Source organism: Mirounga angustirostris, unplaced genomic scaffold, assembly GCF_029215605.1.
Source record: "Mirounga angustirostris isolate CCGP_5_RB_7025 unplaced genomic scaffold, mMirAng1.0.hap1 SCAF_9, whole genome shotgun sequence".
NCBI classification, from domain to species: Eukaryota; Metazoa; Chordata; class Mammalia; order Carnivora; family Phocidae; genus Mirounga; species Mirounga angustirostris.
The window spans coordinates 119684369-119700672 of NW_026991717.1; the positions used below are offsets into that span (position 1 = coordinate 119684369).

The following is a 16304-nucleotide window of genomic DNA, read 5'->3' on the forward strand; positions in this document are numbered from 1 at the left end:
TACTCTACTCTATTTTCTACATTGCACTATGGCTTATGTTGTTACATTTCAGACTTACAATCTACTTGCTTATTTATCATCCGCCGTACTAGCATATAAGCTCCATGACAGCACAGTGTCTCATCAGCATATCCTCTGAGGCCCAGAAAAGTGGCCTGGCACAGAGGAGATGCTTGAAAAACAGTTGTGGAATAAAAAAAAGAATAAATGAAGAGGATTAATAACTGAAAAGGGAAATTAAAGACACAAGGAAAAAGCCACCAATCGTCTACAGAGAGGCCCTATAATCTTGCAACATATTTGTCAAAACAAAGCCAGAATTACACCTGAAATACCCACCTAACTTGGCCTGGACTTCTTTAAATGTTAAGTTCTATGAGGTCATGAATTCACTTTAATAAAAATCAGAATAGCACAGAATCAAATTCTACAGATCAACTCTCATTTATCCAGCGGGGAATTACCCACAGAAAATAAAGTTCCCATTTTGCTATTTCCTGCCACCCAGCTACTTCTGAGACATCTGCCCTTCCATTCAGCTGAAATCAGTTTAAGGAGTGCAAACTTATAGTAACCTGAGAGACCTTGATAGTAGCCTGAGAGAAGCAGAATTAGAATCACAAGCCTCCTTCAAATATACACATGCACACACACAAATTTATCTTCTTATTCACACCAAACTCAAATGTGGATAACCTGGAGATAATCTATTCTTTGGGATTATATACGTGAGCACTACCCTCTAATAATATAAAGGTTTGCTACACACAACTATTTTTATATGTAATATCACTGGTGAAGAAAATAAGATTTGTAATACATTTACCCAATCCTAAAGTTACTTAACCACTGGGCCCATGGATAGGATCCTTAAATGTATTGATTTCCAACTACACTCATAATGTAGCAATTTCCTAAGAAACATGGGTATAAGACAACTTACCAAAAGTGAGGAGGGCAGCGGTGAGCAGTGCTGCGGGGAGGGACTTGGACAGCTCCAATACAGTGAGGTAGGCAAAGGGAACCAGCAAGGAACCGAGGAAAGCACAGAACTATGGAAGGAAAAGAGAAGCAGTCAAACAGCCAGCTAAGCTAAGCATCAGAGACCTACTTGACTTGGCACAAACTAATGTTTAAAATGGAGGACCCTTGGTGCAGGCATGACTTGGTGACCTGAAATCACCTAGAATATCTATAAACAAGAAAGGGATGGTGTGACAGTGAATCATCAAATCAAGCAACATATATGTGCCCATTGAGCATCACCTCGAACACGGACACGAAATCAGCAAAATTCAGTCAAGGAGGTGTGTGCAGGATGGCAGATGGTTTCAGGTAGGGGACTCTGAGGTTGGACTGCCCCATCAACTGCTAGCTGTGACTAAAACAGTACATCTCTGAATCTCAGCCTCCCCGTCTGTGTCATATGAAAAATTAGAGTTCCTGCCTCAGAGAGTTTTCTCTGGAGATTAAATGGGCTAGTTTTATTAGCACACACAGAGTACTCAATAAACATTAGCTTCTACTACAAAACTGTGGGTACAAGTAGAGAAAGACCTCTCTATGGTGTTTTAATATTCTAGAGAATTCTATTATTATTTCTGTTATTTCTCCCTTGGCTCTTTCCTTCAATCACAGCAGAAATCACTCTTTAATCTACAGGTTGCATTTTAATTCTGGAAAAAAAAAATTATCTGACTCTTCAGTATCTGGAGAGTTGTTTTTTGTTTTGTTTTGTTTGGAACCACCAGCTCTCTCTCTACCTCCCTACCCTGTCCATCACAAGTAAATAGACAAGCCCAGGGAAATGGAAATTCTCACATTTGGGTTGTCACTTTTTGTCAATTGAAAGCAATGTGTCCTCAATGGACTCTGAGAAACAAACTGAGGGTTCTAGAGGGGAGGGGGTTGGGGGGATGGGTTAGCCTGGTGATGGGTATTAAAGAGGGCACGTTCTGCATGGAGCACTGGGTGTTATATGCAAACAATGAATCATGGAACACTACATCAAAAACTAATGATGTAATGTATGGTGATTAACATAACGTAATAATAATAATAAAAAAAGAAAGCAATGTATCCTAGTGTGAAAGAGAACACGGCTGTTATATTTGACCTTGTCGATTTCCACAGCAAGCCCACAGTGAGTCAGGCCTCTATCCAATTACATATGCTATGTGTTGTTCAAAAGTCATTAGGAAGACACAGAACCACTTTAGAATATGAACTCGAGGGTTGGGGTAATCCTTATTTAATACAGTATAATATGACCATGCAAATTACCCAATGATTAGCTCAAATAAGCACACAGCATTTATCTAAAGTGCTTTGAGCCCCTTAAGGAAAGGAGCTTATAAATAAATGCAACCTGCTCTGAGAGCTCCATGTCCAAAGTCAGATTTTGCAGGTTTCATTTAGCTACAGATAAGGGGTCCCCACAGAGTTGGGTACTTAGGCCTGGCGATGCTCTATCAAGGCTGGTGCTGCAACTCGGGGCAAACATATATAGCCTCTTCTACAAGACTGGAAAATCCCTTTTGGGTGCCTGAAACCTTCATGGGGAAAGAAGCAGGGACCTGGTGTCAGGAGTATGGGATGCTGAGATCTTAAGGGCCCTCAGAGGTAGGCAATCCTCCAGCAGTTGTGGCCATGGAGAGGAATGACGTGTGGCCTGCCAATGTGCCGAGGCCAACGTCAGGGGGATGCAGGAGCCTCCTGGCTGCCCGGGTCCTAGGCTGCTCTCCAACCTGAAGTCTGAAGCCTCACGTGGGCTGGGCAATAGGTGACAGTGTGTGCTTGCTCCTACCCATGAGATCTCTGTATTATCTGTGGCCTCCCCTCCCCTTCTTACCTACCGCAGTTCTGAATCTCTACACCTAAATCTCTACTACAGGATGTGGGTCCAATCATCCTCCCCTCCCACTGCCACCCAAAGTCCCTTTGTCTACACCTGCCACCACTCCAGGGCTTCCAATTATAACTTCTGACTGAGTGTAGCCCCAGGGTTCAGTCTAGAGTAAGTCAGGAAGCCTTACTCCTCTCATTCCCATGTAGTTGTGATGTTCATATTTGTCCCCAGGCTTCTGGAACAAAAAAGTCCCGTCATACCCACTCAGGTAGCCAGCAAGACCTATCAGCATCTGAGGAGAGAAGGAGAACAAACAAAAAGATGATGAGAGACCTTTAAGATTCCTCTGTCCCCTAAACTTCCTTCCAGCTGCACCCAGACTTTGGCTTCCCTTGATAACTGTCCATAGGAGTTGCCAATGTGACATTTTCTCCTGCAGCTGTTGCAGAGCAAAGAATCTTTTGTCTACAGAGCTCTTTGCTTGAAACAAATCCTCTCTTGTGTTAACGCCAAGTTCTTGGGAATAGTGCAGACTGAATACTTAGGAAGAAAATATCCCACAATTTGAAGGGCTCTCTCATTCAACCTTCTTTCATTTGCTATGAAATAAAACATGACAGCCCATGGGGGAGGCCATGGGCAGGGGCTGATTCCTGGGAGACTGACCTCTGAAAGGAAGATGAGGTTCCAAGTCAGAATGAGGAGGGGGAAAAATGGCCAAGGAGTTCCACACCAGCAATAGGCAGAAGGGAAGAAGTGGGGGAGGGGGGGAGGATGCTAAGACAGACACATTTCCCCAGAGGAGAAAAGTCCCAGGGGAAAATACACCAAAAGGCCAGAGACCAGTTTCTCCTATTTCCAATATTTCAAAGGAGGGCAGCCTTGGCACATTCCAAACCAGAACAAATCAACTATTACACTAAGACTGAGATTTGTGAATCCTTCAAAACGTTCAAGATCAGCTTCTTCATTTCTATCTTTTCATCTTTCAACAGTGTAAAAGTCTCTTTTCCACACAAGCAATCAGAAGCTGCTAAGCCATAAAAACTGTCAGCAAATACCAAGCATTTTTAACAGCCCCAGGCTGCCCTGCCCAGACTCCTGTGCTCCAGTTAAGTTGTGTGGAGGGACAGAATATACTGGCTGTATTAAGAAAGCCCCTCCCTGCAACACTGCTTGTGGGGCTTGGGTTTGGACCACGAACCAGCTCACTTTTTACTATAAGTAGCTCTAACCAAAGTCACTCTTTATAGTTCCACGTCAAGGAACAGAGGTCAAAATTCAACAGTAAATGATTATAAAGCCTTGTTTAAAAAAAAAAAATCCTAGGGATCAGAAGTTAATGTAACTAATTTAACATAAAGTAAGAGAAGGTATTGAAAAGACAGGGCCATCCAAATACCTAGATTAACAAAAACTGACAGGTGACAAACAAATGCACGCCCCTTCCCACCCGGGATCTCAGAGAACAAATTTGCCTGGTGCTGGTATAAATTCCCAGACTGCTTGGCTGGTCCGGTAGAGTGAAAAAATGCACTGATGGTTTGCATCTCAGCTCTCTGATTGCCGGCAATACTTATTAATGTCTGAGCTACAAGTAATAAAATCTCCCTTGCGGTGGCGGGGGAGGGCTGTGAGGATCAGAGACAGTACAATAGGTTAAACACCTGGCACTATGCCAAGCCCTTACCAGGCACTTGAAATTCAGTTCCCTCTCCGTTCTCTTAAGATTAAAAGTAGCCCTGAGCCCTAATTTTCTAACTAATTGATCAAATCAATAAGAAAAGGAACTTACTAGAATAGGCAAATTCATAGAAAACAAAATAATGACTAATAAACATATGAAAAAATGTTCAATCCAACTCATAAAGACATGCAAATGAAAACAGTGACACACCATTTTTATTCTCAAATTGGCAAAGTTTTGAAAAGTATTATCACACCAGTGCTGCCAATGGTGTGGGGGAAGCAAGAACCCTCATACACTGTCGGTGGGAATATATATTATTACAATATTTTTGCAGAAAAACATAGCAATATCTACCACAAATCTAAATGTGTATATCCTTAGATTCTTTAGTTTGGCTGCTAAGAACCTTTTAGATACACCTGCACAACGATGAAAAGATAAATGTGCAAGGATGTTCATTGCAAAATCTTTTGTAATGGCTGAAAATTGAAATTAACATAAATGTCTACCAATTAAAGATGGGTAAAATAATTTATGGCACATCTGTATAATGGAATAATATATAGCCATTAAAATGCATGGAGCACAACAGTCATAAAAAAGGCTGAGATCATGCCATCTGAGACAGCATGGATGGACCTAGAGGGTATTATGCTAAGCTAGACTGAGAAGGCAAACACCATATGATTCCACTCATAAATGGAATCTTTAAAAAAATGAATAAGCAAACAAAAACAGAATCAGAACGATAAATATTGAGTACAAACTGTAGTCACTAGAGGGAAAGGGGTGGGGGATGGGCAGCATGGGTGAAGGGGAGTAGGAGATACAGGCTTCCATTTATGGAATGAGTAAGTCACGGAAATAGAAAGCACAGCATAAGGACTGCAGTCAGTGACATCGGAGCAGCGATGGAACAGGACAGATGGCAGCTACACTTGCGGCGAGCACAGCATAACATAGAAACTTGCCCAATCACCATGGTGTACACCTGAAACTAATGTAACATCGTGTGTCAACAATACGCAAATTAAAAAAGTAATAAATAAAATAAATTTTTTAAAAATGGAGTACATTTGGAGGCGCCTGGGTGGCTCAGTTGGTTAAGCGGCTGCCTTCGGCTCAGGTCATGATCCTGGAGTCCCGGGATCGAGTCCCACATCGGGCTCCCTGCTCGGCAAGGAGTCTGCTTCTCCCTCTGACCCTCCCCCTCTCATGTGCTCTCTCTCTCTCTTTCTCTCTCTTTCAAATAAATAAATAAAATCTTTAAAAAAAAATGGAGTACATTTTTACGTGCTAATGTGGAAAGAAGTTAAGATATATCATGTTTAAAATATAAGCTGCTGAACAATTTTAGTCTGGTCCTATTTGTATATAAAAGTTGTTCATGTGCATGTCTATAAATATACTCACATATCTGTATAAAGAATTTCTTTTTTTTTTTAAGATTTTATTTATTTATTTGTCAGAGAGAGAGAGAGCACAGAGAAAGAGAAAGAGAGAGAGAGAGAGAGAGAGAGAGAGCACGAGCGGGGGGAGGGGCAGAGGAAGAAGCAGGCTCCGTGCTGAGCAAAGAGCCCCATGTGGTACTCGATCCCAGGACCCTGGGATCACGACCTGAGCCAAAGGCAGATGCTTAACCGACTAGCCACCCAGGCGCCCTGTAGAGAGAATTTTTTTTTTTTTAAGATTTAATTTATTCATTTGACAGAGAGAGAGATAGAGAGCAAGCACGAGTACAAGCAGGCAGAGTGGCCGGCAGATGGAGAAGCAGGCTCCCCGCTGAGCAGGGAGCCTGACACGGGCTCGATCCCAGGACCCTGGGATCATGACCTGAGCCAAAGGCAGACACTTAACCGACTGAGCTACCCAGGCACCCTGTATAAAGAATTTCTCTTCTTTTCCAACCAGGGCCCAGCAGAATGGCTCACACGAAGAAGGGTGGTGAGAAGAAGGGCCGTTCTGCCATCAACAAGGTAGTGACCAGAGAATACACCATCAACACTCACAAGCGCAGCCACGGAGTGGGTGTCAAGAAGTGTGCCCCTCGGGCACTCAGAGAGATCTGGAAATTTGCCACGAAGGAGATGGGAACTCCAGGTGTGCGCATTGACACCAGGCTCAAGAAAGCTGTCTGGGCCAAAGGAATAAGGAATGTTCCATACCATATCCGTGTGCGGTTGTCCAGAAAACGTAACGAGGATGAAGATTCACCAAACAAGCTCTACACACTGGTTACCTATGTACCTGTCACCACCTTCAAAAATCTACAGACAGTTAATGTGGATGAGAACTAATCGCTGATTGTCAAATAAAGGTATAAAACTGAAAAAAAAAAAGAATTTCTAAGAAAACATATATAAGAAACTAATAGAAATGCGGGGAGAGGTAGCTCTTGACCTTTGACTTCCTTCTGTGCTGATCAAAGGAAGCGGGGGGAGGGGCAGAGGAAGGTCATGCCATCTGAGTATTATCCTCGTTTCACTCTGCGCAGGCATTCTATTTCCTCCAGGATTGGGGGCCGGTGTGGAATGACAGCTAGAAGCCTCAGTACTGCAGGAGAAAACTCCCATTCACAACTTCAAGGGGCTTTCTGATTCTTTGACTGGCTTGGCCTTAGAACCTATGAAAGCTACTGTGTTCATCACTCTCTTTCAATCAGGTAAAGCACAGGACCATCAGGAGATAAATTAGGGGGGCAGACGGACCGAACTCCCCAGGGGCAGCCTTAGAAAGAAGCCTCACATTTTTCCCTGCCCAGAGGGACCAGATATGAGCCAGGGGAGGCTTAAGTAAAAAAACATCAGCCAGTGTTCCACATGCATGTCTTCACTGTGCTGAGCACTAGGGGACTCCAAACATAGACAGGCAATCCCCAGCTGAAAGACTGGGCTGGTTTTCCTAGGAAAAAAAAAAATCTCCTCCACCAGGGGTCCTGGTTCCCGGGGTTGGTTAGTGCAAACATTCAACACATTCTATTGCTTATTCCTACGGTGGTTAACAGATATCATCCAAGTCGGGGGGCAAGGCAAGTATCATGAGGCAGTGTGATATAAGGGTTAAGAGAGTAGACGTTAAACCAGCCTGCACCTTGACTCTGCCATTTACTAGCTTTCTTCCCTATGGCAAACTTCTTTTCCTCTCTGTGCCCCAGTTTCCCCACTGGCAAAATGGGGATACAACAGTACCTACTTCACAGGTTATTCTGAGGATTACATAAGATAATATACCAAAAGTGACAAGAACAGACTAAGTTTTCAATTGCTCTGATTTTTATTGCTGTTATCTTATAAAGGAGACCAGAGAGGCATAATATTTTCTACTCCAGCTCTGGGCTCAGAGCTAATTTTGAAATAGGTCACTATCCCACCTCCCTCTGCACCCCTCTCTGGTCCCTATCTAATGCTCTCGTGCCCCCAAGCCCACCTGTCACAGACCACCACCCCTGTCTCCCATCACCTCTGCCTTCATCCCCAACTACTCCATGCTCCAGGATCACACCTCCACTTCCTAACGGACCAATTCTTGTCCCTTTGGTGCCAAAGATCTCAGCCTCCATTAGGAAGATAGGGCTGATCCATTAGCCTTCTCAGAGGTCGTTGTTTTCAGAGAAGTAAAATGAATTCTCACTGTGGGATTTCTAATTGTAAAACATGTGAGAGGTACAGGTCAAAGAATGTACCTGCTGGGAGTGGGAAGGGGGAAAAGGAGTTTTGCTCCCCTATAGACAATCAGCTCCTCTTAGCAATCTCTGCTTTGTGCAACATATTCCTTCTCTCCACTGTTTACTTTTTTGAATTGAGATAAAATTCATATACATAAGATTCACCATTTTAAAGTGTACAATTCAGTGGTTTTTAGTATATTCACAAGGTTGTGCCACCATCACCTCTACCTAATTCCAGAACATTTCATCACCCCAAGACAAATTCCCTACCTATTTGCAATCACTCCCCGATCCTCCTTCCCCACCAGACCCTGGCTACTACTAATCTAGTTTCTGTTTCTATGGATTTGCCTATTCTGGACATTCCATATAAATGGAATCATACACTATTGTGGCCTATTGTGTCTGACATCTTTCACTTTGCATAATGTTTACAAGACTCATCCATGTTGTAGCATGTATCAACACTTCATTCCTTTTTTATGGCTGAATAATATTCCATCATATAGATATACCATATTTTGTATATCCATCCATTGGTTGATGGACTCCCTTTCCATTTCTGGGCCCAGAGAACTCCTCAAAACATCAAAGATTTTCCACATAAGCAGCTGGCCTGGAATGTCAGGGTTTCTTTCCACAAGCCCAAGATTTAAATCCAAAATTGAGACTTTGCTCCAACCCTTTAAAGAGAGCTGTCAGTCACCACATTGCTCACCTTTCCCAGAGGTGGGTGCACATCGAAGAAAAAGGTGCGGTTGATGTAATAGCTTCCCATTTTTCCAAAGTGAGTCTCATCCCAACTAAAGGAAAAACAGAAAGAGAAATGAGAATTTTTAAATTATCATACAGTCTGGGGTGGCTGGGTGGCTCAGTCCATTAAGCGTCTGCCTTCGGCGCACGTCATGATCCCAGGGTCCTGAGATCGAGCCCCACATCGGACTCCCTGCTAGAGTCTGCTTATTCCTCCCCCTCTGCCCTTTGCCCCGCTTGTGCTCTCTCTCTCTCATTGTCTCAAATAAATAAAGTCTTAAAAATATATAAATAATCATACAATCCAAATAGCCATAATAAAGCATGGTTAAAATTACAGTTAAAGCCAAAGACTATGGGGCACCTGGGTGGCTCGGTAGGTTAAGTGTCTGCCTTTAGCTCAGGTCATGATCTCAGAGTCCTGGGATCCAGCGCTGGGTCAGGGTCTGTGCTCAGTGGGGAGTTTGTTTCTCTGTCTCCCTCTGCCCCTCCCCCTGCTTGTGCTCTCTCTCAAATAAACAAATAAAATCATTATTTTATTTATTTATTTATTTATTTTTAAAGATTTTATTTTATTTATTTGACAGAGACACAGCGAAAGAGGGAACACAAGCAGAGGGAGTGGGAGAGGGAGAAACAGGCTTCCCACAGAGCAGGGAGCCCAATGCGGGGCTCGATCCCAGGACCCTGGGATCATGACCCGAGCCGAAGGCAGACGCCTAACGACTGAGCCACCCAGGCGCCCCTAAAATCATTATTTTAAAAAACCCAAAGACTATAAGTTTCAAGCAATTAATGAGAAAATTTGAATTAAAAAATCATTGACAAATTGGGGCATCTGGCTGGCTCAGTTGGTAGATTATGCAACTCTTGATCCTGGGTCGTGAGGTTTGTTTGTTTGTTTTTTAAGATTTTATTTATTTGTTTGAGAGAGAGAGCACACATGTATGCACTCGAGCTGGGGGAGGGACAGAGGAAGAGGCAGAGGGAGAGAGAGAATCCTCAAGCAGACTCCCACTGAGCGTGGAACCCCACATGTGGCTCGATTTCATGACTCTGACATCACAAAACCAAGAGTCCCACGCTTGACCAACTGAGCCACCCAAGGCGCCATGAGTTTGAGCCTACACTGGGGGTAGAGTTTACTTAAAAAAAAAAATTTTTTTTTACACAAGTGATTTGAGGAAGCAAGACATCAGGCTGATTGTTTTTTATTTTATTTATTTATTTATTTATTTTTAAAGCATGGGTTTTTTGTTTTTTTTGTTTTTTGATTTTATTTATTTATTTATTTATTTGACAGAGAGAGAGTGAGAGGGGGAGAGAGCACAAGCAGGGGGAGTGGCAGGGAGAGGAAGAAGCAGGCTCCCCGCTGAGCAAAGAGCCTGATGCGGAACTTGATCCCAGGACTCTGGGATCACGACCTGAGCTGAAGGCACCCAGGTGTCCCCATCAGGCTGACTGTTAACCTTCATTTAGATAGATGAGAAAGGTTAGCAAATATTTGCCAACCAGTTGTAAATTTAAGTGAAATCTATACTTATTCTGTAGCTTGAGCTGCTATTTATTTTAAAAGAGCAGAGTTTTTCTATAATATAGAAAGGTTTGTAGTAAGAGTTCTCTTCCAAGTTTGTTACCTTCTGACCCTGAGACTACTTTTGCTACTAGAAAGTAGACTACTAATGCTATTATCAACTACACCATGGGCTACTGATCAGTAAGAGCCTACAAACTACAGTTGTCACAGGGGTCTAATTTTGCTCATTAACCTTGTGATAATTAACCTGCTGACTATGAGCTTATTATAATGAACTAACCAGTATATAAAAATTTAGTTAAGAGCCTATCTAGAAGCTATCCTCATTGCACAAATTGTTTTGCAATTAAATAAGTGATTCTAATAAAAGCTATTTATTTATTTGAGACAGAGAGAATGAGAGACAGAGAGCATGAGAGGGAGGAGGGTCAGAGGGAGAAGCAGACTCCCCGCCGAGCAGGGAACCCGATGCGGGACTCGATCCCGGGACTCCAGGATCATGACCTGAGCCGAAGGCAGTCGCTTAACCGACTGAGCCACCCAGGCGCCCTAATACATTAGCTTTTAAACACAATGTAAAAGTCTTGTTCTTCCATACAACCCCATAAACCTTTTCACATCCTACACAAAGACTTGATGGCAGCAGCCTAGTTATCTAGCACAGCCTGGCCATTTTTGTCTGTCAGTCCCTCCCTGCAGCTCAGAAGAGCAGTTGCTTTCTAGGGACCAGCCATCCCCAAGGCCAGCTTCATAAGCAATTATCACCAACCTGCAATGTAAGGGGCTAAACATGTGTTTCCCAAAAATGTAGGGTTCTTTTTTTTTTTCCTTTAACTCAGTGCGTCCAATAGATAAGCAGAAAAGTAAATCTACTTCTGCGTCTGCTATTTGCTAAACACTCTGCTTGACACGAAGTGAGGACAGTGGTATGGTGATGTCAAAGAGAGAAATAACTTCGAAGCAGTGTGACAAAACAGACTTGCAGAAAGAAGAGAGATCAGTCTCAGCTCCACCACTTCCTAATGAAGGCACAACCTGGCAAAGTCACTCTCCCTGGATCTCTGTTCTTGTCTACACAATGAAAACAACAAAAATATCTGCCATGTGCCCCACACAGGGAAGCACTAGGACTCAATTCAAAAAACATATGTAAAGAACTCTGTAGACTATAAAGTCCCACACATATGTGGGATGCCCACTGGGCATTATTTAAACTGTCCCAACACTTGTGGTTAGTTCTGATGTCTGTTTGGAAACATGAGATTTTTACTTCAAAAATCCCAAGTAAAACTAGTAGTAACATTCATATTTCTTCTCAGCTTCTATTGTGTTTGTGTTGGGAGAGACAATCCTCCCTGGCTCTCTCTTGTTCCTACAGACCTTGCAGGGTATGCCAACAATGCAAGGTCCTGGCCACTCTTTACTCAGGCCCTTTCTCAGGGTTATGTTTCCAGAAAACAACCTTGAGGGAAGAGTTAGCATCTCTCTCTGGGAAAGAGAGCACTCTTGTTGACTGCTTATTATAAAACAGTGGATTCCCCAAGCTCAGTATCCCTCAGCTATGATACTACCTTCTGCATGTGCAGGCATTCATTCAGACCCACGGCATCACATGGGACTTCGGGGGCAAGAGGAACTGATGCCAGCATGCTGATGCTCATCCCGCTTGCTGTGATATGAGAAATAAAGTCCTTTGTCTCTGACTCAGTACTTTGTCATCTGCCAACATCCATAAAACAATGACAGGCTAACTTACTAGTTTGCAAGTTGGGTAAAATAAAATCCCAGACCCTGACAGTTTGTGGTCACAAGCATAGGATGCTGAGACGCTGAGACATACCTTTCTGTAAGAGAAAGGACAATGAGCTGGGGATGGAATCTGGTGGGCAAGGAAGGTAGCGAGAGTCTCCCACTATCCTACCTATTAATGAAGCTGAATGGAGAAAGAAACAGTTTGAATGTTGCCTTGGTTACTGCTCACTCTCTTCTGGGCAAAATAAGAAAGAGATGTAATCATGATAATGGGGCAGCAAGCCTAGCAGCCCCAGCCAAAAGGCAATATGGATGTGGCTGCTAAATCAAGGAGTCTCCAAAGTTTATATAAATGGTGCCAGTAGTAAGGACCTTGCTATTCAATACAGAACTTTGGGCAAAATGAAAACATTGAAAAGTCCTGGGGTAAGCTGTGTGCTCAAGACAAAAGTAAATGTGCCTTGCTCGTCGCTCATAGCCACTCTCTCCCTCTGTGTCCCATGATCCCTCCCCCTCTACGACAATCTCAGCTGCGTTAAAAGGAGTAAGATGATTAAAGGTGGGGCCAAGGTTTCCCTATCCCTAAATGGGATTGAAGGCCACACACATGCTAGTATGCTGGGGAACTCCAGAGAAAAGAGGGACTCAAACTCAGGGCAGGGGCCCACATCAGCTCACTCAATCCCATGGCGGGGAGCAGGGACAATCTGCTAGGCACAGGGGTTACCAGAGGTGCAGTGTGTACAGCGATGGAAAGAAAAGGGCCCTTAAGCCCAGGGGCTCACCACGGAAGTACACTGACACACGGAAGTATACTGGAAAGAAGGGGTGCCAAGCCTATGGAGGGGCTAAAGAAAAAAGCTTCCTCCCACCCCTTGCATCCAGCACTCCACACTCTCCACTGGGGAATGGCATAATCTCTGGCTGGCTGCCACTGTAGTTACTGATGCAGGCCTATTAGACTCATAAGTTCAAGGGGGGTAAGCGCCCAAATTCAACTGACAGGTTTGAGCCAAGCTCCCAGTGGGGAAGGAAAGGTAAAATGACCTTGTGGGTAGGGCCCTGTACTACTGTTGTGGCTCCCAGTGTGAAATGTATACTGGCAAAGAGGATTATCCATTCAGGGACTGCCATGTGCTCCAGGAGAAATAATATAAATTCCAAGAAGAGAAAGGGAAATCACAGCCTTGAAGACATAATGGCAGCAGGAGCCAAGAGAGGCCATTCTCCAGAATAACAGCGCCATCTGCTGGACGCAGGTACCAAGCACACACTTTTTTAAAAGGGCAGCTATCAACCTACTACTAAGCTTTTATTGAAATTGAGTGCCTGACAGATGAAGGCCTTAGGACTCTTCGGCTTGATATACCACTTTGAGGTGAGTCAACTTGGAATATAAAGCTAACAAAAAGGCTCAACAGGCTTGCTCGTCAAATGGAAGTGATATAGCTGGCCTGGCCCTAGAGGCATCTTGACTTTATAAGAGGAGGTGGGAGCATCCACTTTGGGAGGAACTATCTTCCACTCTGCCACCCAGAGCAAAACCACTGGCTCAGTGGAGGCTTGATTCACAGAGGTTCCTCTCAAGGTTTTTGCCTGGTTTACTGATAGCATCCACTGGGCAGCAGCAATCATCCAGTCCCAGTGACAACTCTGGAAGGCCAACTGCAATAAGGGTTCATGGGCACAATGGGCTGAATTGAAAGTCATCACCCTTGCCTTACACCATATTCCTGAGAAACAGACAAATTCTCTTTTTATTGGCTCTTGGGCTTTTGCCATTAGCCTAGCTTCTGGTGTGCCACCTAGAGGACTATATACTGAGAAATTTAAATCACCCCTCTTCAGAGCCAAGAACTGTGGCAAAAAAATCATGGCTGCCTGTCAATGGGACAATCTGGATCACACATACAGATGTCCACAGTAAGGGCCAGTATTCTGATAAGACTGACTGAAATCAAGCTGCAGATCAAGCTTGTACCAAACAGGCTACTGCCAATGCCACCAGCATTCATCAGTGCTCCACACGTGGAAACACATCTACCATCATGGACTAGGCACAAAGTAAAGGACTCTATGTTTCTGAAGCATAAGCCATTACTACATTGTGGTGACTTGTGACTCCTGCCAAAAGTTGGCCAATTTGTCCTGCAATAAGGGAGGCCACATGGGGGCACTGGCCCTGCCGGCTCCAAGGAAACTGACTGTAGTAGGATTTGTTCCCCCCTCCAGGCTATCACTGGTACCTCACTGCTACTGACACTTTTTCAGGTTAAAGTGTTGATGATGCTGTTCCAGTCCAATCATCTGACCCCACATATGTCATTGCAGCACTTGAAACTAAACTATGTCATTCCAAACCATCTACAGTCTGACGATAGCGCACCTTTTTTTTTTTGCAATGGCCACATAATAATGAGCCAACAGTCTAGGTATCTGATGACATTCCACACTCCCTACGCCCCAAAGGCATTTGATACTGTTGAGCACAGAACAATTTTCTCAAAATGGTTTCTGACTCTACTTCCCTCACCTCCTCCTGGTTCACACACCTTGGTAAAGCAGTTTGGTCACCTAATGCAGTCATCACCAGAAACGGTTCATCTCCTCTTGGCCACCAACTGGGTAATGATCAGGACAAAAAGAGGTGGAGGGTTATATAAACCCATATTTTGAAAATTTTAGATTCTTCCTGGACTGTTCCTGGACATGATTTGTCTTTCCTTCCCCCTAACAACTCCACATCAGTGGGGTGGGGGAGGGAGGGGAGATTCAAACTTATTCCAGTATACTGATATTCATCCTGCTTCCTGCCCTGTGAGTAATGAGTCCTTTGTCTCTGACCCAGAAGTCTCATGTCTTCTGCCAGCACTCATGAAACAATAACAAGCTAATTTATTCACTTCCAAGTAGGATAGCCCAGTTTGTTAGCTGGCTTGCTTTTTGGTCAAGGAGTTCCATTTTTAACATCCCCTACACTAACTTTCTGGTCAGGGATACTGACAAAACATGTTATCACTTGTTGGCTAAACAAATTAACCATTTTCAGATTGTGCAAAACTTCTCCTTCAAGCTGGAGGCTTTTTACGCTTATCTCGTGAAATCTGAGTCCTACAAAATAAAACCTTTAAGAAAACAAGTCTCTCTTCACCAGATGACCCCAGACCTGCTTCCTGAGACCCCTGTCACCTTCTCTGGACACACAAATTGTCCCTGCTCCCAAGGATGATTTTCACCTCCCCTGATGCCTGGAAATCCTACAGATTAGGAACTCAGGCCTTAGGAAATTCTGTACTAAGAATTTCCAAATCTCCTTGGAAGGTCAAGGCCATAATCTGAGAGACTGCTTCCTCCGATGCTAAGGAACCCCACTGCCACCCAACGGAGCAAAAATGACTCCTCTCACAGAAACCGCACCTGGCCAAAAGCTGCCCCTAGCAACTCTTTCCCCTCCAGCGCAGTCCCGCTCCTCCTCGGTGATTCCCGCCCCGCTCCGTGCCCCCGGGCCAATCAGAGAGCGCATCACTCCCACTCGGTTGCCATGGGACCCGCCGAGTCCCTCCTGTCACTCACCAAATGTGTGGCGGCTCGTCCAGACGGTGGAAGCGGGTGGCGAAGGACAGCAGCGTCACCAGGGCCAGCGGGGCCCACCGGCCGGCTGCCTCGAAGCGCCGCGAGCCCCGAGCAGGCCGTTTGGGGCTCCGCGCTGTAGGCTCGGGGGCCACGTCCGGGCCCACGGCCCTAGTAAGCTGGGGCCCACAGCGGCCCCGCCGGGGGCGCAGCTCGGACCCTGCCGGGCCTCTGCCCACCGCCGGCGGCATCCTGCCCCTCCTCAGGATCGCCCTCCGCCCCGCCGACACGCTCGATCTTGCGAGCCGCCCCGCCAAGAAGTCACCCAGGGGCAGCTCGGGGTGCCCTGGGAAATGTAGTTCCCTTCGCCGGCAGCGGGCCCCGGGGCCCTGGCCTCTGGGCTGGGCGGGGAGCGCGGTCGCCGTCCGGGCCGCTAGGAGGCGGCTGGTGGCGCAGAGCATGACGGATCGCCCGGGCCCGGCGGGCC

At 45.0% G+C, this 16304-nt stretch overlaps 2 protein-coding genes across 7 annotated transcripts in view; one reads left to right on the top strand and one right to left on the bottom strand.

The window, feature by feature from the left end:
• The window catches only part of POMT2 (protein O-mannosyltransferase 2), a 43026-nt gene extending 26748 nt beyond the window's left edge, over nt 1–16278 (bottom strand). For 5 of the 6 annotated variants that reach the window (XR_010405278.1, XM_045901302.3, XM_045901300.3 and 2 more), the window contains exons 1-4: nt 15821–16278; nt 8924–9008; nt 3036–3140; nt 944–1052 (exon numbers count right to left, since the gene is read on the bottom strand). Coding sequence is in view for 5 of the 6 variants with exons in the window: in XM_045901302.3 (XP_045757258.1) it covers nt 944–1052; nt 3036–3140; nt 8924–9008; nt 15821–16278 (757 nt within the window). In the remaining variant the exon portion in view is untranslated. Of the gene's footprint in view, nt 1–943; nt 1053–3035; nt 3141–8923; nt 9009–14799; nt 15256–15820 lie in introns of those variants that run through there. The other variant, XM_064571413.1, reaches the window with a different exon arrangement.
• Nucleotides 6461–6868, top strand: LOC123861822 (large ribosomal subunit protein eL31-like). The gene has a single exon (XM_045901312.3). It carries the CDS (start codon nt 6461–6463, stop codon nt 6833–6835), a length of 375 nt encoding a protein of 124 aa, XP_045757268.1. The 3' UTR covers nt 6836–6868.
• Nucleotides 16279–16304: the final 26 nt, after the last annotated feature.

Excerpts from the sequence above, each read along its gene's own strand:
- LOC123861822 (XM_045901312.3), top strand. The coding sequence starts at position 6,461 with ATGGCTCACACGAAGAAGGGTGGTGAGAAGAAGGGCCGTTCTGCCATC.